General features: G+C 40.9%; 1 protein-coding gene across 2 annotated transcripts in view; it reads left to right on the forward strand.

The window, feature by feature from the left end:
* The window catches only part of ITGA4 (integrin subunit alpha 4), an 80112-nt gene that overhangs the window by 28466 nt on the left and 31146 nt on the right, over nucleotides 1-20500 (forward strand). For both annotated transcript variants that reach the window (XM_053286201.1, XM_053286202.1), the window contains exons 10-17: nucleotides 1372-1483; nucleotides 6980-7074; nucleotides 8072-8162; nucleotides 10691-10736; nucleotides 11096-11250; nucleotides 13355-13509; nucleotides 16243-16392; nucleotides 18812-18888. In XM_053286201.1, coding sequence (XP_053142176.1) covers nucleotides 1372-1483; nucleotides 6980-7074; nucleotides 8072-8162; nucleotides 10691-10736; nucleotides 11096-11250; nucleotides 13355-13509; nucleotides 16243-16392; nucleotides 18812-18888 — 881 coding nt within the window. The remainder of the gene's footprint in view (nucleotides 1-1371; nucleotides 1484-6979; nucleotides 7075-8071; nucleotides 8163-10690; nucleotides 10737-11095; nucleotides 11251-13354; nucleotides 13510-16242; nucleotides 16393-18811; nucleotides 18889-20500) is intronic.

The following is a 20500-nucleotide window of genomic DNA, read 5'->3' on the forward strand; positions in this document are numbered from 1 at the left end:
TGGGGACAAGTCATGCTTGCTACCACAAGACCAGCTCTCCTCACAAGGGGGTGGAGTGCCAATCCTAATTTGAACCAGACCATCCCCCACCCCGATTCATGGAACCAGCTCGCAGGCCGGCTTGGGGGGCTATATTTGTAAAGTAAGTACAAATATACAAGTAAGGGGATCTTTAAGACTTTCCTTTTTTTAACTTTAAAGTGGAGGTGGTGGGGATTAAATGCTTATTTTTTACCTTTTAAATGAAGCCCTGGAGGTGGGGGCGGCTACTGTGGCGGCGGATACTCAGGAGGATGCGGTGGGGCTCCTCCGCTCCACCGGTGAACAAAACAGAACGGTTATAAGAACAGTGAAATGAAGGAAATTATGAGTTGTCAAACCTTTGATTGATAAAGAACTCTAAGTTAGTTATATTGGTGCCTGATAGTGATCTTTTAGTCACCTTAAGTGGCACAGCAGGGAAATGCTTGACTCACAAGCAGAAGGTTGCCGGTTTGAATCCCCACTGGTACCATGTTGGGAAGCAGCGATATAGGAAGATGCTGAAAGGCATCATCTCATACTGCATGGGAGGAGACATTGGTAAACCCCTCCTGTATTCTACCAAAGAAAACCACAGGGCTCTATGGGCGCCAGGAGTCGAAATCAACTTGATGGTACACTTTTTACTGTACCTAGTGATCTTTTGTTGTGTACCCACCAACTGCTGCTCCTAACTCAATCGATGTTGCCCTTCCTTGTTGGGAGGAAGAAGACATCACAGGCATCCAGCAGTGGGCTACACAGGCACAGAGACTGGACAAGTGATAAAGTAAGGAGGGACAATAAAACCTCAGTGTTCTGTTCACTGGTATGCTAGAAACAGATGTTATATACATGCATCCTCTATATTAAAAACATTGTTTGTTTTAGTTAAAATGATTATATTATTAATATGCATGTTTATGAAGATTTAATCTATTAATGCTTATCTGATTAGTGAACTATGATTTCTTTAATCGTGTGTCAGCCCTCATAACTACCAGGTTGAAAACAATAGGCATAATCTTGTCAAAACCGAGCACTTCAAAGTCCCATTGATTTCATTGGCAAGGTTGAGCATGCACTTAGCTGTCTCCTGTTGAACTCTTCTTGGTTTAAAAGTGCTTAGCTTTGGCTGGATCATGTCCATATGGAATCACATGGTTCTTGTGAGGTGCCCCCCCCACTGCCCCGTAAGAGATTGACTATTTGTCAATATTTCACCATAGGCTAATATATTTCACCATAGGCTATTCTTCTAAAAGCAATTAAAATTATATTTACACCCATAATACTCTTGACTAACTTAGGAACAGTGTTGTGATGTAGAATTTTATTATTTCCCCAAAGGATGCAAGCATGATAGAGCTGGAGGCAGCACTGGCTGGAAGTGATTTGTATGCAGCACGATTTGGAGAATCCATTGCCAATTTAGGAGACATTGATAATGATGGCTTTGAAGGTATTAATAAGTATCCATAACGATATTAGCCTGCATTTCCCCCTAATGGGTCAAATAGCACCTTGTGGGGGAGTGACTTAAGTTGGGGAATCAGTGTAGGGTTAAAGGGTTACCCCCTACGCCCTCCCATGCTGCTCCGGATCTGAGCCATAAATAGTGTGCCCTCGATGGAATGGATAGTTGGCAAGTAGTGGAGATAGGAAGAACCAATCAATGGTCAGGATTTACCCTAGGTCATCAGTCCTATTATATTGCTTATATAAAAATAGATCCTGCCTTACACATTTTATAGACACACAAATCCTATTGAAATGCACTGTAAAAATGGCTGAAGCGGTCACCAGAACATGCTTTTGTGAAGGGTAGATTTGCTTTCAGAATCTTGCAGGTCACATCCTTGTTGTGCATATACAGCCAACAGGAAGTACTTGATTTCTTAGTGGAAGAGTTCAGTGTGTATTTAAATCTCTTTCAGTGAAATCAGTTGGACCTGAAAGTGTTTAATTTGTCTGGATGGACATTTGTGTTTGCATGCATGTATTTTTTTGTATGGGTGCAACCACTCATTGATTGAAATCCTACTCTTGAATCTGTGAGACTCAGAATTAAGGTCATACTTTTTTACTCTTTGAGCTTACTTTACTTCTCATGTGCTATAAGGAAATAAAATATTTAAGATGGATTTCAAACAATGATGGAGAGACTGCATGAGCAGAAAGTGTTTGCAGTTGCATCCAGAGAGGGGGCAACTCCTCCTTCTGACAGGAGGCCATTATGCCTTATGGGATGCTGCTCCTGCTGGCCACAAAAAGATGCTTTAGGGGAGTGTGATGGGTTGTAGGTTACACTACATAAAGGATATTTGGGTTTTCTTGTCATACCAGAGAACAGGAACTAGGTCTGGTTTGGATCGTGCTCAATAAGTGGCAACCTTTGCTTATTTCAGCTGTAAGTTATCTTGCACTTATTTAAAGCAGGCACCTATGTTACATTTTTGGCAATATGTAAATTCAGATGAACTGTTATTCATTTAAAAGCTAGTGCCATAAAATGATAGCAAGTAAATATTCTTTTAAATGGCTGACAGACCTATTTTTCAGACATGGTGGGGGCAGTAAGTCTTTCCCATAAGCAACAAAGAAGCGCTTGCATGTATATTTTCAAATAATCATAAGCCCAGAGTACGGTATGGAAGACAAGTACTTAATGAGCACAGGGACAAGAAAAATCCTTGGTTCTTTTTGTGGGGTAAAGTTACCAGGTGGAAGTTTTTTGTAATTTTTTACATCTGAAATTTTATAACATGGTCCTAATCTGACCTAACCAGAAGAGGGATGTGCCTTTATTTTGATCTGTTAGTATTATCATTTATATTCCACATTTCAACAACAACAAATAATGTTCTCAACATGATTTACATAGAAAAAGAAATAAAGTGGTTCACTGTTCCAACATGGCTCACAGTCTAAAAAGAAGAAACATGAAGTAGACACCAGCAACAGCCACTGAAGGGATGCTGTGTTGTGGATGGATAGGGACAGTCGCTAAAGTCACCCAACCATGCAAATGGCCCATGTACATGTGCAGCGGCCTCCAAAATGGCCACCATGAGTTCAGAGAGGGCTGAAATGGCCTGTGGGAGGCCTGTGGCTGGCAGGCGGAGAAGGAACAGCCAGAGCGCCCCCCCCCCCCCCCCCGCAGCACCCTCCAAAGCCTCGGAGGTGGTAAGACTACCATGGAAAAAAAATCCTGGGCCTGGGAGGTTTGGCTTGACCTCAACCTGGGCCGCTCGAGGTCAGGCCCATCCACACATTCCTACTGGGGACACCATAGAAATCAATGGGACTTTACTCTGAAGTACTGTGGCTAGGATCAGAGTGCCAATTAACCTGGTTTGTGAGTTGCACTGTAAAGTGTTTTGCCAGATTTGATAAAAACACAGTTTGGATAATTAGGGCTGTGCATGGCCATCATTACTGGGATCGGTATTGACCCAATCCTGGTTATGATCAAATCATGCACCAGATATCGGGATTCCCTGGGTTGCATTGGGCTTATACATGGGGTTAGGGGCGGCTTACGTTTAATAAAGATTCATCTGTCCTGAATTCACTGCCCAGAAGGCAGTGTGGCAGCATTTTTCCTTACATTGTCTCAGCCTAGAATGCATCAGGGAAGGAAGCAACATCATGATGGTGGGAAATGGCTGCACTGAATTGTTACAGCTATTCTGCGCCACCCCCCACCCCGCCCAGTAATGCGCCAGGAAAAGGAGGCAACATAATGACACTGCTTTCTTTCCCAGTGCATTGTAAGGCAGCACCAGAATAAGAAAGATGGCATTTTGAAATTCTGCAGCTGCTGGAAAGCAGCCTATTTCTACACACACAGAGAGAGAATATTTGAAACACGCCAATATGATTGCATTGAATCTATTATTGATAATGGAGGCATTTCTCATATGAACTGTTTCCAGTGAAAAATGCCCTAATAGGGCTTGCATTGCTTCGGAACCAATATCGATGCATTGTGATGCACAGTCGTAGTAGATATTTTCAGTGTCTGCATTACTTTGTGCTGTACTGCTTATTTGGAGACTGAAATCTTATTTTGTGAGTAACCCTTCCCCTACTTATTTTTAAGCTCGATGCATTGTGAAAAAACATATTCTCGTTCTCCTTGGATCATTTGCTCTAGCTATTCAAACAACCATCGTTATGCTTTCGGTAATGGTGAGGATCGTTATTCTTTTGTCTCTGAATTCCCTGCACGAATAAAATTATCCAGGCATATAAAATATATTGGTTTGCTTTAAACCAGTTGCCTTCATTTCCTTTTTAAATGCCCTGACTACCACAAAACTCTAATCAGTTGTTAAGAGTAGTTTTAAGAGGACAATAAGTATCTTATTCTAAACAAACAAGGCTGAACGATCTTCCCGAATACCAGAGAGAATAGTGGCAGAATTATCTGAAACCAAATACATTTTCCTTCTTTTTAGATTCACTGATACTACTATCTTCTTCAGTCCTCAAACATCAGTATATATTGGAAGGATTTTTATCTATAATAATTGTAAAGCTTAAACATATCAGCATGAGTGTGGAAGACTTGGAATGTGGTTGCAATTTTTTTAGAGTCACTTACTTTGGAATTGCCCCATTGCAAATCATTCGCAGTTTCTAGACTCCAACCTTTCTAGTGGAAAAGAGTCCACTAGCAGCAGACCTGTAATCTTGGAAGCATTCAGGATTGCGGTGGGCTCTTTAATTTCTTTTCTGTTTAACGTTTCTAAAACCTAAAAAACCAGGTTCAGCTGGATATCTTGCTGCATGGGAGGTTTCTATCCTCCCTGATCTTGCCTCAGAATGTCCACAGTGCAGTTTGATCGGAGTAATATAGAACTGCCCAGGGACCTCTTTGTATGGGGCAGTATAGAAATGTACAAAATGTACATTTTGATTTGATCCTATCCCTTAGGCTTAGTATCACTTACATAATTTTAATTCCCGCCCTTAATGTTTCTGCCATCTTTAGATTTGTTTACATGTGCATTAAAGAACCAGACAGCTAAATTTACTTGCTAGGCTGCTATTTATACGTGCTTCTGTATAAAGTAATATTTATTTCATAGGTAAGAAAATTTAATGTGTGTGTGTGGGGGGGGTAAAAATTACTACCACATTTTGGGACACATACACACACACCCCGACTCAGACTGATATATGAGGTCTGTTTCTATTAAAAATCTCTCCCATCCCATTTTAAACTTTTAAAAGAAGAACTATATACTTCTTTTAACATATTTGATTCGTACTTTCAGATTTTATAACTATATAACATTGAAATAATGAAAGTAAAATAAATGAGCTATAAGAAGAATGTTAAGGTAAATGTCAAAAACTCAATGAATATTTATACTTGCTAGAATTCTTAACATTATAAGAGGCTAGTGGGAAAAGTGAGAAAATTCACAGTTTCTGGTGTTTACCATGACATATATTGGGAAGACTTTTTTTTAAGAAGCTACAGCTATGTGGCGTTGTCTCTGTCGTTTGTAAGGTGAAAGGAAATAAAGATAGCAATAGCGGATGGTTTAGTGTGGAGGGGAAACAGCAAGGAGAATGAAGAGAACTTAAATGTAGAGTGTTGCACCTTGTGTGGTGGTATGCTATTTGTTTTAGGCTACCGCAGCCAAGACCGTGCTATTAGTCACTTACTGGCCATCACAGCCGAATCGGGTGAGAGAGATCGTGTTCATGTGTGATGCATACACTGCAATGCTAGACCTGTATGCAGTGGCCTACAGTCTGTTGTGTTGGTGGAAAGTGACAACTTGTTGGCTTGCACAGACTGCCAGAGGATGGTGTTTCTGCGGATTACACACTAGAAACTGCCTCCCTCCTTTTACCAGACACATCTCTTGGGATTTGGCACCTAAGCGATTCTCTTTAGTTGTTGCTCAGTGAGGGCGGCCAGGAATTGCATTTTACACAACGCACAAGGAAGTAATCATGCAGTCTATGCCACTGCCTTTCATCCGTTGGAGCCCTGGTACTGGCATGAGAAGAGAAGTAGCCCACAGTGCTGGTGTCCTGTGTGATTGACCCATATGTCCTTCACCAAACCACCAATCACCTGGCTGTAATCACCTGTAGTTAACAAACCAGCAAAAGCTTTCAAATGCCACCTTCTCTGGCCTGTGTGAGAGGGGGTTAGGAGAAGTGCATGGGTCTCTGAGTAATTTATGTAGCACTAAAACAGGCCAATATGAAATGAGACACAAAACTATAGCATCTTAACCTATTGTTAAGAATGCATCTCCCCTCACCAGAGAGCATCTCTCCTTTATCCAATGTTGCCTTCCTGCCCTCCCATGTCATCAAACTGGCAGGTTTGATATGGATGAGAAGATAAGATGCATAGGTGGTAACAATGATGGACACTCTGAGGCGTTGGAATGGAGGCTTACCCAAGTTTTATTTAAGAGGAAATGGAGAAGGGAGACAACCCTGACAGCTCCAGTGCTTAGTGACTCAGAACTGACAATACAAGGGCATTCTCAACACATAATTAGGTGTGTTGGCAATGAGGATTGAAGACCAGCATAAGTCTGATTTGGTGCTTGGAGCTAGGGTGGCAGGTATTGCCTGTCCAAGGTTGGGAATAAAAACTCCTTGGTCTTCACTTTTATTTATATATTTAACAAATTTCTATACTGCCCCAAACTCATGTCACTTTGCATGCCTATACTGAAAGGAGGGAGTTGACCAATCTGCATATCACACTTATGTAAAGATGTGGCCTTTGCAGATCAACCCATAACTGCTTGTAACTTCATCCTAGGGGTCTGAGGCAATTAACAGAAATGGGAAACTGTCTTACTGTCTTTCCAACTGGTATGAGTGAGAGAATCTTGTTTGTCTGTTCTTATATTCACTGAATAGATAATTAATTCAGTGAGTACTTTAATCTTCCATTTAAATTGTTTTACAGATGTCGCCATTGGGGCTCCACATGAAAATGATTTAGAAGGGGCAGTTTACATATACAATGGCAGAAGCGATGGGATTTCACCAGCCTTCTCACAGGTAAGTCTCTTGGCTGTCACTACAACTAACAAATATTTAAATATAACAGGGAGCAAGTCATTAAACATGAAAGTGACATGATCCCTGCCCAAAAGGATGGCAGTTTGGGGATATTACCAGACAACATTTTCCCAAAGGAAGTGGCCATCAGAACAACCACTGGAGCACCAAGCCAGAAGTAGGATGAGGAAAAGCCAAGAAGAAGGCAAAAATAAGAATGAATTCATTCCCTTCAGTTATCAGGGAGAGAGAGACTGTTAGCATTTCAGCCTTCATCCATACATGTTCAATGACTTTATAGCACAAGTACAAAAAACAAATGGTATTGAGTATGAAACTAGGTTTTGAGTTTCAGGGGTCAAGATCACCCCAATGGCAGAAGCAACCCAATTGCTTGCTTGAAGCAGCAATATTTTAATAGGGGAATGAAAATATTCATTAATATTTTAATGAAGATGCACATTAGCCAAGAGGTATATACCAGGGTCTCTTGAAATGTTCTGGAGGATGCTAGGGCTAAACTACAGAAGAAGCTCCATATAAAATGTGAACCTGCATAAAGCAGCTGCATATCTTCCAGTGTAAGGGATTTTGGGGGAAAGCTGAAAAGTAGTGGCTTGCATGATGTATCGCATCTTGGTGATACTGCGACCTGGGTCAGGTCTGCTGCAGACACACACGACAGCTCCAATGCTCTAGAGAATGGGCGGTTGCCCAAGCAGAAGTGCTGCAGGGAACTCCTATTTGCCGCAGTGGGAATAACTGTAGCAGTGCTGCTCATGAACCACTTGTTCTTTACAGTGTCAGGGCTGCCTTTTGTGTCTGCAGCAGGCCTGACACATTTTGCAGTGTTGCTGAAATGCTGCGCATCATGTCAGCCAGTATTTTCTGTTTTTTATCACTTGCAGCAACTAATCCTCCTTTTAAAAAAAAGTGTTTCTAAAACCCTAATTTTAGGGCTCTTTAAAAAACACCAGGCCTGTCTTTTCACTTTTAGAGAATACAAGGACGCCAGTTCAGCAACCCTTTACGCATGTTTGGTCAATCCATATCTGGGAGGATTGATGTAGACAATAACGGATATTCAGGTGAATCAAGCATTTGCTTCTCTTTTGTTTTTGTTTAAAGCAAACAGTGCTCCTGCAACTAACAATAACCCGTCTCTAAAACATAGATTTGGTGCAGGATAAAAACTAATAAAACAAATCTAGTATCAACAAGACAATAAAACTATTTAGTTTTTAAAGTTCAGTTTTTAAATGATCAGCTTATATGTAAACTAATTTAAGTACATTATAATACTTTGTATTCCTTGTGTTCATTTTCAGTTTTAGGAGATTAGCCTCATTGTTCTTTTGTGTTCTCTCTCCCTCCAGTATTTGTCAAAATTTATTTAATTTCCATATTGCTTTGACATGCAGCCTTTTCCTACACAGGGTTACTGAGAAGTAGGTTTTGCTGAGTTAAATAGATTTGCTTGGGTAAGAAAATATATAGGATCACAGCCCTCATACATCTGACAAGTCACACCAAATCTTAAACAAGCCAAATACTGCCAGCGTTGGTGACATTTATAGGCATTATCACTACCAACTTGGCATATAGATATGGTAAGAGATGCTTATTTTAATTGTTAACTGCCCAGAGATGCAGGTTTGGGGCGGTATAGAAATATGTTAAATAAATAAATGTTCTATAATTATGGTTTATAAAGCTTTTGAGCTTTGCCTTTTCCAAATTAAGATTCCTAACAGAGCCACATCTTAAAATCTGCTTCTCCGTTTTCTTATTTCGACATCACCAGACTCCACTATGTTTGAAGGATAGTGGGGTTGTCGAAAACTCAAATTATCCCTTATCTTTCACATTTCTATCCCATCCTGCTTTGAAGAAGACTAAAGTAGTATAGATCTGAACTTGCATGTAGTCCATTTGTGCCAGTATAACTGCTTATGACACTGGGGTACCAATGGTTCACCTGCATATTGTCTTGTTTATGATTTTGCACGGGCATAGCTGCTGTTGCATTTCAACCAAGGCACACACCTGCAAGCACTTAGCTCAGAGGTTCCCAAACTGGGAGCCTCCAGATGTTCCTGAACTACAACTCCCATCAGCCCCAGCTACAAATTATTGTGGCTGGGGATGATGGGAGCTGTAGTTCAGTAACATCTGGAGGCTCCCAGTTTGGGAACCTCTGACAGGTTTGGCCATATTTTGTACTACAAACCTTCATATTGATATTACATCAGTCACATCTTATCCTGGAGAATCCTGGCAACCATAGCTTGCCTCTATCCTCCTCTTTTTCTGGTGCGAATTCTCTGCTAGAGATAATAATCTACAGTTCTCAGAATTTTGGGAAAGAGGAATTGACTGTTAACCAGTTTCAGTCTGTGGTGTAGATGTATAGTCTGCAACATGACTGGCAAAATATCTTTTAAGATATTTTGCTGCTATTTATTTCTATTTTTTTACATTTTATATCCCGCTTTTCCTCCAAGGAGCCCAAAGCGGTGTACTACATACTTAAGTTTCTCCTCACAACAACCCTGCGAAGTAGGTTCGGCTAAGAGAGAAGTGGCTGGCTCAGAGTCACCCAGGAAGTATTTGGCTGAAAGGGATTTGAACTCGGGTCTCCTGGTCCTACTCCCTGGCTCTCTGCATCTACATATGTCAGATGCATGTTCATCATTGGTTGTTGTATCCCTGCTTCCTACATGCTTCAACAAGGCAACCAGTAATGGAGGAATGTATTGGAGCTGCTGAGTTTGGAGCTCCTAACATTCCTTTTTCTTCCAAAAACAGTCTCAGGGGCCTAATTTGGCCTGGGGTGGCAAGGAGGTGCAACCCTTTCCTCCCACACTGTGCACCCCATCTAAATAGCCCCCCTAGAATTGTCAGCCACAAAAACTAAAAATTAGAGGCTTTTTAACCCACAGGTTTCCCCCTCCATAACCAATAGCTCCAGGGATGTGATTTTTGGATCAGGTTCATCAAGTGTTGAACCCCCTCTCCCCACTCTTCCTGCCATGGCCTCAATCCAAATTTGTCCCCCATATGCAACTGTCTTTTGAAGCAACCTATTATGTGGGAATTGCCAGACGTAGAACTCCAATGTAATGTGTCGTTTTAGGTCTTAGAACTGGGCTGCAAGGTGCAGTTTTGATCCATAGGTGTCACTAAAAGTTTGAAATTACTGGGCAGAAAAGCACCAATTTTTAGTTGTTGCTATTTTTTGCCTATTATTTCCAGTCTGGACCTTTTTGCTTAACATTTGAAGAGGAGATTGGTTTTTCCCTATAAATATTCTCATTTAAAAATGCTTCTCTGGTTGGATGACTCTAAATTAATCTTAAGTTTCAAAATTCCTGTAGACATTGAACTGCAGCTTAATCATGATATTAATAATTGTGATAGCATAGGAATAAAAGGAATACAATGGCATCTCAGTGATTCTGTTTAGGAAGTTCTAATGATAAATATGGCTTAATGTTCCAGCATATCCCCTCTAACTGACAGTGTGCAAATAGTGATTTAATACAGTCCAGAGGTGAATATGCCATATGGTTTCTGGTGTCTAATGATTGTCATTGGTCTGCAACTTTTTAAACAGATGTAGCAGTTGGTGCTTTCCTGTCAGATTCTGCTGTGCTTCTCAGGTGAGTCATGCATGTCTCGGTCCTTGGAGACAATGGGACATAATGGTAACTTATGAGATACAATAAAAGAAATATGCCATGTGCTACTGACCTCATAAGACTACTTATTAAGTTGTGGACCTAATCATTAAGCTTTATTCTGTACAATACTGAAATATTTAAGGAATACATCACACACAAAAAGTTTGTCGCACATAAACTTTCCAAGCAAAGAACTCTTCTGAATTAATGTGCCAAACTTGGTGTGTTAAGTGTTTGTCCTGACAGAAATGATGGCCTCCAATGATAAAGAAAAGCAGGCACAGCATCATGGATGGCAAGGGGACATCTTGTGACCATGAATTCTTCTCACTCTTCAGGACAAAGGCCGTAGTGATTGTTGAAGCATCCTTAAAACATCCTGACTCAGTAAATCGAACTGTAATGGACTGTATGGTGGATAGACAACCGGCTGTGTGTGTGAATCTGATGCTTTGTTTTACCTACAGTGGCCAAGCACTCCCTGGCTATATTGGTAAGTGGTTTGCTAAGTGCCGCAAAGTCCTTTCCCAGTGCTTTGTTGACTGGATACATGGATCATTTTGTCCATTAAAAAACGTCTTCCATGTGGCAGTTCAATGGGTCTTGTTACTTGCTAATCCACCAAACTGAAGCCCATAGGCACTATCATGTCTTCAGTATGATAAAATATTGTGCTGGCAGTTCATCTACCATATCTGTACTGGGTAGCAAAATAATATTTAAGATCAAATGTACCATTTTTATCTAGCATGAGTGTAGCTATAATTGAACAAGGTGTGTGTGGTTGGGGAGTATCCCTCGGCCCCTGCGGGAGGAGGCACCAGTTGGGCAGCTGCTCTCTCTCTGCTCTCCCTGTCCTGCCTCTCCAGCTCACTGACCACTGCTGAATCCTGATCAGGGGACTTGTCTCCGCTTCAAGCATGGTGAGTTCACTCTAAGAGTCAGCACCACCATCCCCATTCAGGCCCCGAGGTGGGCTTTGAAAGAATGAAGCTGGAAAATAGCTCTCTTCTTTCAAATCCATTTCTGAGCCTGTTTCAGACCCTCTTGCACCTCTGATCATGGCACTGGGAGAATGGCAGGCTCTGATCCTTTCTGCAACACCCAGCGCCTCCCTCTCCTTCACTCACACTCACACACACACCCCACCTACCTATTTCTTGCTGCTCCCACTGCAGCAGGAGAATGGAAGGTCATCTTTCTCCCTCATTCCACTGCCTGGCATACTGCTATGACTGCATGCCAGACACAAGGAGAGTTTGGAACTGTATTTTTCCAATGCTGCTGGCATAGATCAGTAGTGCTGGAAAAACTACAGTGTCCCGTATTTCCTGTCCCTGACATGCATTGTTCCAGACATCAGAGAAAGAAAGGGGAGAGAGACATTTCTCCATTCTCCTGTTGCCTCCATTGGAAGAATAAAAAATAAAGCATGGAAGGGGCCTTGGATGAGTGGTAGATGGTTAGGATTCAAAGAGCAGGGTTTACATCACATTAAAATCAGAGCCAGAGAAACATTTGGGGTTTCAGTGTTTGTCTCATATTGGAGGCAAGCATTATAAGCCCATTGGATTCAGTTTTCAAATTGTGCTTCAATAATGTTTGGCAGAATCTTTTCTTAACAGTGGCAGGAATTCAGATATAAGTACAAACATTCTACCTAATTATCCAGTAGCATACATCATCGATGAATTGTTATGATCCTGAAGCAAGTTGAAACAGGCAATGGTTACACCAAATCCACCTGAAACTGGTCTGACGTTCCTTCAATGCCATCTACTTGGTATGACCTCTGGTGTTATGCTAGTGTATTACTTACTTATAGCCCATCCTATCCCTGAGTCATCAAGAAAACACACTATTTCGTTCTCTCTAAATTTTCTTCTTGAGACCCTTGTCAGATCAGTACAGACAGAGAGACTGACTTCGAAAAATGCAGGACAAAATCTGCCTACAAGATAACATGTATGATCGTGATGTGACTCATTCGAGAAGTGTTACCACATAATCTATCCCGATTATAATTATTGGGTGGCAGATTCAACCTTTACTTACTGAAAAAAGTGTCAAAAATCATGTACTTGTCAGCTGATTAGTGGTATTCTTAGTGCTCCCATGGCATTATAATTACTAGGCAGCATCCACCTTTTAATTTCAACACTCATGTTTTCACCATAGGGAGAAAAAAAATCCAGTATAAGGTGATATTGTATAAGAAATGAGGAGCATTGTGTATTATTAAGAAAGGCATTGTAATATTCTCACCTCTGTAAACTGAATGCAAAAAGACACTTTAAAAACAAACACCTCTTCTTCTTTCATCACATTAAGAGTATTGAGATGTACTGGAGACGAAAAAGTTATGTACTGGAGATGAAAAAGCAGAAAAATGACATCAGGGAAATGTTGCCATTCCAAAAAAGTATCCTATAATATTTAGAATGATTCAAGAGTGACATCATTGTGATTGGCACTTTAAGAAATAATGTAGTAAATTACCCATCGGCGACATAATGTGCATGGAATCATCTCTAAAGTTATTTTCTAAACCCTTCCTCTTACATTATCTCCCTCTCTCTCTCTCTTTCCCCCTTTAGTATTACTTTATAATCTAAGCCTGGATGTTAGCAGGAGTTCAGATGCTGTTGCTAGGTTTTATTTTTCTTCTAATGGAACATCTGAAACAATATCTGGCAGCATCGCGATTTACAGCAACAATGTTACTTGCAGGACTCACCAAGCATCCATGAGGGTAATGTGTTCTCTGTCTTAAACAGGGTAGTTGTTGGGGTGAAATGGTTGATTCCAAGACATTAACAGTAAAAGGAAAGAATTGTCAGAAGAAAGTGGGCTTGGCCTAGATTACTCCTGTGCCTTTAACAGCATATGATTTGCAGAAATCAGTAGGTGAAGTGTTGCATGATATGGTGGTGAGTATTATACCCATGATAATTGTATGTTAATGTCTGTAGATAGTGCTGCTGTTAAAGGCATAGGAACATGGTCCAAATAGAAAGATTAGCAATGAAGCAGATTCATGTTTAATTCAAACGGACTGAAATGTTCCCCAGAATTAAAGTCAGTAGATTAAAGATGTGCAAACACGTTCGAATCTGAACCAGTTCTAAGTCAAACTGGCTCGGTTTGATTGACTTGACATTGGACCGAACCCTGCTGGTCTTCAGCGGGGGTTCATGAGCTTTTTTTTTTTTGGTACTTACCTCCTCTGGGGGGCTTCTCCGAGGCCACAGAGGTCCACAGAGTCCCCCACCCCCGCCAGCCTCCATTATGCTTTAAATTGTCCAGTTCAGGTGGTCTTTGGCCCTTTTCCGGCCCTTTCCCTTGTCGCAGTGGCCATTTTGGAGGCCACTGCACGTGCACAATGGGCCTCTGTGTGGCCAGGTCATGACCCAGCCACGCTGCTGCCAGTAATTGTAGACAGTGCAGGGCAAGATAGATCAATGGTCTGACTCCATATAAGGCAGCTTCATATCTCCTGTTTTCTTGTAGGATAATTATGATACTAGTGTCAAATGTTAATAGGTGGTATCGGAGTGCAGGCTTTAGGATATCAATATGCTTTAAAATTTAATATCCTTTTAGAATTATATTTTTGACAAGCTTTGAAATTTGTTGTTGTCTGTTCTAGTGGGTTTTTAATTGGTTTTAACTGAGTTTTATTTACTGCCTCAAGCTGCCTCAAGCAGTATTGCACTGGAAGGGCAGTTTTTTAATATTTTAAATAAATAAAATTAAGAATATAGCAAGCATCCCTTCCTTCATGATTTTTGGACTTCCATGATGCTGTTAAAGTGAAATAAATGTGAATATCTGTTGAGCATAATTGTTACATTAGATCATGTGCATTTTCAATATCTGAGAAAATAATAGAGAAAATGGTAATAGCTAGTTGCTGTAATAGAAGTAATATATGGCATATGCAGGGAAGGCCTTGTGAAAAATTAGGTGACATACAAATTGGTTAAAGCAAAATGTAGATAAGAATTAAAGCAGGGGACATGCAGAGGGACAGTCCGTGGCTGTCTATCTCACACTTCCAGGGCACAATTTAATCAGCTTTACTATTCAATGCTTCAAGCTGATCTGTTTTCACAAGCAGCTTGCTTGAGAATTGGGCTTTGGTTTCAAAGATTCATCTTCAAAGAGGCAGACAAGGTGCCTCTTTGCCCAGGCAGCAGGATTTAATAACAACAACTTTTAAAAAATAATCAGATGAACTCAAGAGCAATCATAAACCTGTTTATATATAAGGGAATTGAAAATGGTTCTTAATTTGTACGTTGAAAGATTCTGTGTTCATTAGGGCTGTGCATCACTTCAGTGATCAGAATCTAATCCAATCCTATTTAGATCAAGTGCATCAGTTCAGCAATGAACCAAGGGATGCCCACATCAAATCAAACTGATAGCATAGTGTACTATCAGCGTGAGCTGATGTATTGGTGGCCTTACCTGCTGGCAGCCTGTGGCCTCTTCTTTTTTCTTAGGCAGCAGCAGTGTGTAAAAACTTCACTATCTTCCCTGGTGCAGGGGGTGGCCTCCCCTGCTCCCCCCAGTAATGCCCAGTGGCTGACATCCCACTTAATAAAGCATGCAAACTTCAACGATGGGAGTCCTTGGGAGTCCATCCAACAATGGGAGTTGCATGCAGACTTCATGATGGGAGTCCTTGCTGGGGTGTGCACGAACCGCCTTTCTAAGAACCAGTTCGTCAGACCGCCCAGCTATGCATTCGAACTGATGAACCACTTGAACCGTCCAGTTCACAGCAGGCTGATTTGACCACAAACCAGTCCGTGCACACCCCTAGACCTTGTGCCGTCCCCCTGCACGTGCACTGTTGTTCAAGAGTCCTTAAGAATCCAGAGTGTGGGGAGCTCTGCAAGATTGAAATCGCATCTCTGATCCTCAGCAATATTTTTCTGATCTTGCAGTGCTCTTCCAAAGCACAAGAGTGCTTTGGACTCTAAGGGCTCCTGCGCACAACAGCACACACGTAGGATTGGGGGACTTGCATGAAGACTTTTTTCATGTCCCTGCAGTCCATTGAAGCGTGCATGCTTTGTTAGGCAGGATGTCAGCCAATGCCATGATATTGTTTCTTTCCCCTGAGCATTATGGTCAAACTGTGGAAGGAAAGTGGAATTTCTAAACTCTGCTGCTGCCTATTGAGGCAGCAGCTTTTTCAAGAAAAGAAGAAATCCTACCCCCCCAGTCCAATTTAATCTAATACAAGGTATATAAGACATCCTTGTATTGGATACATTTGGGTTAGGCCCTATCAGACACAGCACAAGTGTTTATGTGTCTTGGAGCTACCTTGTACACCTGTAGTTGTCGATAACTTGCTGCTTACTTTCAGATTGTGACTGTTAAGATTCGCTGTCATATAAGGCAGGATTTTCTTTTGACATATGTCTGTCTTAAAAATATAATTAACTCATCTGGTTTACAATTTTCATAGAAAAATGTAAGGGATATCCTGACTCCTATACATATTGAAGCCACCTATCAGCTTGGACATCATGTTTTCACCAAAAATATTGGAGAAGAGCTCCCACCACTCCAACCGGTTCTTCAGCAAAGAAAAGACAATAATGTTGTTCGCAGCAAGGTAAGACTGTTTGTGTAACAATATGAAATATTTGTCCCTGAAGCATTATAACCCAAGGATGTCTGTCTATGGATCAGTTTTAATGAGGATACTTTATAGGAATTAATCTAAATGTACATAGAGTAAAAGGACATCAGGAACAAGGGCCTAGAAGTCTTGTTTGGATATATGTGGAGAACATGTTGTTCATTCCCATCTCTTTTTACTAAATAAACAATATTTAAATAAATAAAATCTCCAACATGATTGCCGGTTTTGTATAGCAGATGAACTGGAGTGATAAAGACTAAATTTTGAGAAGATCCGATTTAAGTAGCTTGCACCATGTATACCACTTAGGCTAAATTATTGCTGACATTCTACAGATTGAAACATGGATGGTACAGGCCCTCCTAAACCACCTGCAGTGCTTTATTGTGTATGTGATCACAGTTGTGCAATGCTGTGGACATAGCACCCAGTTGTAAGTAGAAGTGCACCAGCCCTGATCTGCAACACCACAGGTGGTGTGTTAGACATGCACAGGAGTGTGGAAGGGTCCACACTGTGCAGAACATCAGGCACCCTGTTAATTCTGCTGTTTGAGGACAACAATAACTGTGCTCTTACCAGTGTGGTGGTAGTTCTGAAACAGTTATATGCTGTAGTAGTGCACAAGGGTATGCAGTTACCATAGTTGAAGTACAGAATGCATTCCGCTAGTATATGTGACAGCCCTGCTTGCACCAAACTGTGGTGGTGGTAATGTTTATGTATTATGAAGAATATTATATTTTTTCCCAGTAACAACGTTTTCAAAGTGATTTATTTATTCATTGATTGATTGATTGAATTTATATACCGCCTAGAATAAAAATCTCTAGGCAGTGTACAGAATTAAAACACAAAACATAACACATTTAAAATTCATAAAAGTTAAAATCATAATAGATAAAAACACATTAATAACACATTAAAATTTTGAAAAATTGAGTCTCAGTTGAAGGCCTGGGGAAACAGGTATGTCTTCAGGGTCTTCCTAAAAGCAAACAGAGAAGGAGATGCTCTTATTTCAGCAGGGATGAAATTTATGTAACAAAAGGAATGAGAAGATTATTCCTTGTTGCAAGGGGGCTCACAGTTTCACAAGAAACACAGGGCAGTTACCAGAAACAGCCACTGGAAGAGGTGCTATGCTGGATTGAATAACAACAGTTGTTGTTAGGCCTGTAGACTCTGATTCCAACAAAACCTACAATTTCCCCCCGCCTCTGGCATCGAGCACTCCTGGCATTACCAGGTCTGTGCACTACTTGCTGTTTCTGGTGCTGTGGTGGGCTTTTCACTGGAACCGGAGGCTGTGGGAATCCCAGGAAAGTAAGTGGGGAAATCTGGGAACTGTTATTATTTTCCTCCATGGGGAAAGTGCTGATAGGAACTGCAGTTCCTAGATGTCCCAGCAACCTTCCCAGTATTTCCTTTGTGCCTTCCTGGTGTCCCCATAGCCTCTCTTCTGGCAACAAATATACTCCTGCACTGGAAATGGCAGGTGCTATGTGGAGCTGGCTCCATGAGGAACTGGCGGGATTTGGTACATTTTTGTTGGAGTTGGAGATTCCAACACACATACCTAGTTGCTGCCCCCCTGCTAAATGTCAGATAGCCACCACTTTAAAAAGTGCCCTTTTGCCCTTTTTCATTTTTAAACTGAAGTCCTATTTATTGAAACCGTATGGAGTCTTGAATTCTGTCCATTGAGAATGATGGAGAATCCTTGTTTTCTTTGAAGCAGAACACCTCCCATAGATATGAGTTTAGTTTGACAATTTTCTATGCTAGCTTCCTGACTGAGTGGCAAAACAGTTTAGCTTTTGCTGTTGCCACTTTGCTTTGGAAGCTGTTTCATATTATAGAAGGATTCAAGTGTCATCATCCAGTAGTTCTATACACTTTTTATACAGGTTGACTAAAAGTATGCAATAACATGAACTGTTGGTGCTGGTGGCAAGCCTTGCTAAGCTAAATGAACAATGATCCTAGGACTTGAACCAGGGTGTCTTCTGAACCCTGCTTCATGTCTTGTGATGCTCTAGCTAGTTAAAATCAGCCCACTATAAATTCTAAGAAGAATGCTTTGAACAAAAGGTGATGTTGATGTCTCCTTACACTAATAAGGCACTTTTTGAGGTGTGTACTTAGACACTGCATAGTAAGAGCCTTCTTTCTCTGATCCCATAGTTTGGTGTCGTTTATAGGAGTTGGTACGAGATTCTTGTTCAGAGAGGAAGGGAGACCAAGTGAGACAAAGGAGCAAGGATCCACCAGTGAAATTCTCCTTGAATTAAGAGTTATGAGCACATAGTGAAATCAGTTGTATTTGGATGCAGGTATATGATACCGTATTTAACCGCAGATTATTTTTTGGTTGGTCCTTTCACAGTTTGTATTTTCAAGATTTTGCTCTCAAGAAAATTGTTCTGCTAACTTGCAAATTACTGGAAAACTTGGATTCCTGCCGTAAGTAGAATGTTGTTTCTGTGTTATTGGAAAAGCCTGAATATGCTCTATGAATTGACCTGTTTATCAGAATTATCAAAAATTATCTGCATGTATAGATCATCAGTTGCCTTTAGAAGAGATTCAGTGGTGTGATATATGCATTCTGTTTGGAAAATAAACTAAATCTGTTATAATGTGTACACTTACTAGGGAGAAAGTCCCCTCTTGGGACTAGGCTTTCTTGAGATCTATGGAGTTCCAATGGTAATGGAGCAAGCAAATTCCCTAGGAACTATGTCCTGCTTTTAGGTCCTGGCCACTGTTGGTTGAATAAAATTCTACACTCAGTTATTAAAAGTAGGTATATGAAATAAGGTTGCTCTGCCATAATCTGAACACCAGTTTGGGAGCTGATGTTTGAATAACAGATGTAAACCTTTAAGTCAAAATGGTGAATAATGAGTCAATGAAAAATAATGGTGGCTGTAAGTGGATTTGAAGTTGGACATTAGTCACAAGGGACAAATGGGAATTATGATGTTAGGTCTTCTGAGGTTTGTTCTCTAATCTGACTAAAAGCTAGCAAGAGATGTAGATGTCCTATTCCAGAGTCCACTGTGTATCCTAGAGTTCACTCATGGAACACCTGGCCATGTGGGCATTTCCATTCAACATGTGTGTGGAATAATCCATGGCCATAACAAAATATGTACAGTACACGGATCTGCTCCTTCCATACAAACAAATGGGGAACTCCATATGGGCAGGGGAGATTAATACTTGTACTGAAGATCCCATACCCAGGAGCATGAGTGCATACAAATCAATATGTGAGTTTGTGCCCCCTGTGCTGTCTGAGAAGTGGCTCATTGGCCTTCCTGTGCTCTTACAGTTGGAGCGGAGCTTTGGGGTTATGTAGCGTGATCGCATACTGCAAATATTTCATTTCTTAGCTCTCTGGCTTGCTTAGGAAGCAAACTGAAGGCAGTAGACCCATTAGTTCAGCTTTGGTCTGCACTGATCGAGTAGGATCCAAAGTGTGTTTACCATCCTGCTCTGGAGGATCCCTCAACCCTCAGGAGCCAATTTTCCAGAGGTGCGGAAGCCTGAAGGGGGAAGGGGAGACTGGGTGAAATTGCCTTCCCCCCAACCCCTCCTCTGCATGACCAAAAGTGCCTGCTATTCACAAAGAAAAACTTAGGATACACCCCAGTGTCCTCTATGAAGCACTAACTTGTATACTTTGGACAGACTATATTCTGGTCCAGAAACAGCATTATCTTTTTTAAGTACAGAAAGCTGATAAATGAACCTTAAATTAGGAAAAGTAGAAATTGGTGGTTGTGACTCCTATGCTATATACCTATGATTTCTACCTTGCTTTCAAATAACTTAAGTTGCCATTAGCTACTCACATTCCAAATGAGCATTATATGCAAATGAATGAATGAATGAATAAACTGTGATTACAAGTGAAAACTTTAGTTCAGCTTTCTCATATTCCCAGAGGCACACCTAGTGATTTATTATATGCATGTATGGTATATACACTCCACATTGGTGACCTTCCTCCACTATATGGCACCCTGTTAACAAAGCAAAATGTACAGCAGGAAAGAGAAGAACACCA

The sequence above is a fragment of the Hemicordylus capensis genome, chromosome 1 (genome assembly GCF_027244095.1).
Source record: "Hemicordylus capensis ecotype Gifberg chromosome 1, rHemCap1.1.pri, whole genome shotgun sequence".
In the NCBI taxonomy this organism is placed as follows: domain Eukaryota; kingdom Metazoa; phylum Chordata; class Lepidosauria; order Squamata; family Cordylidae; genus Hemicordylus; species Hemicordylus capensis.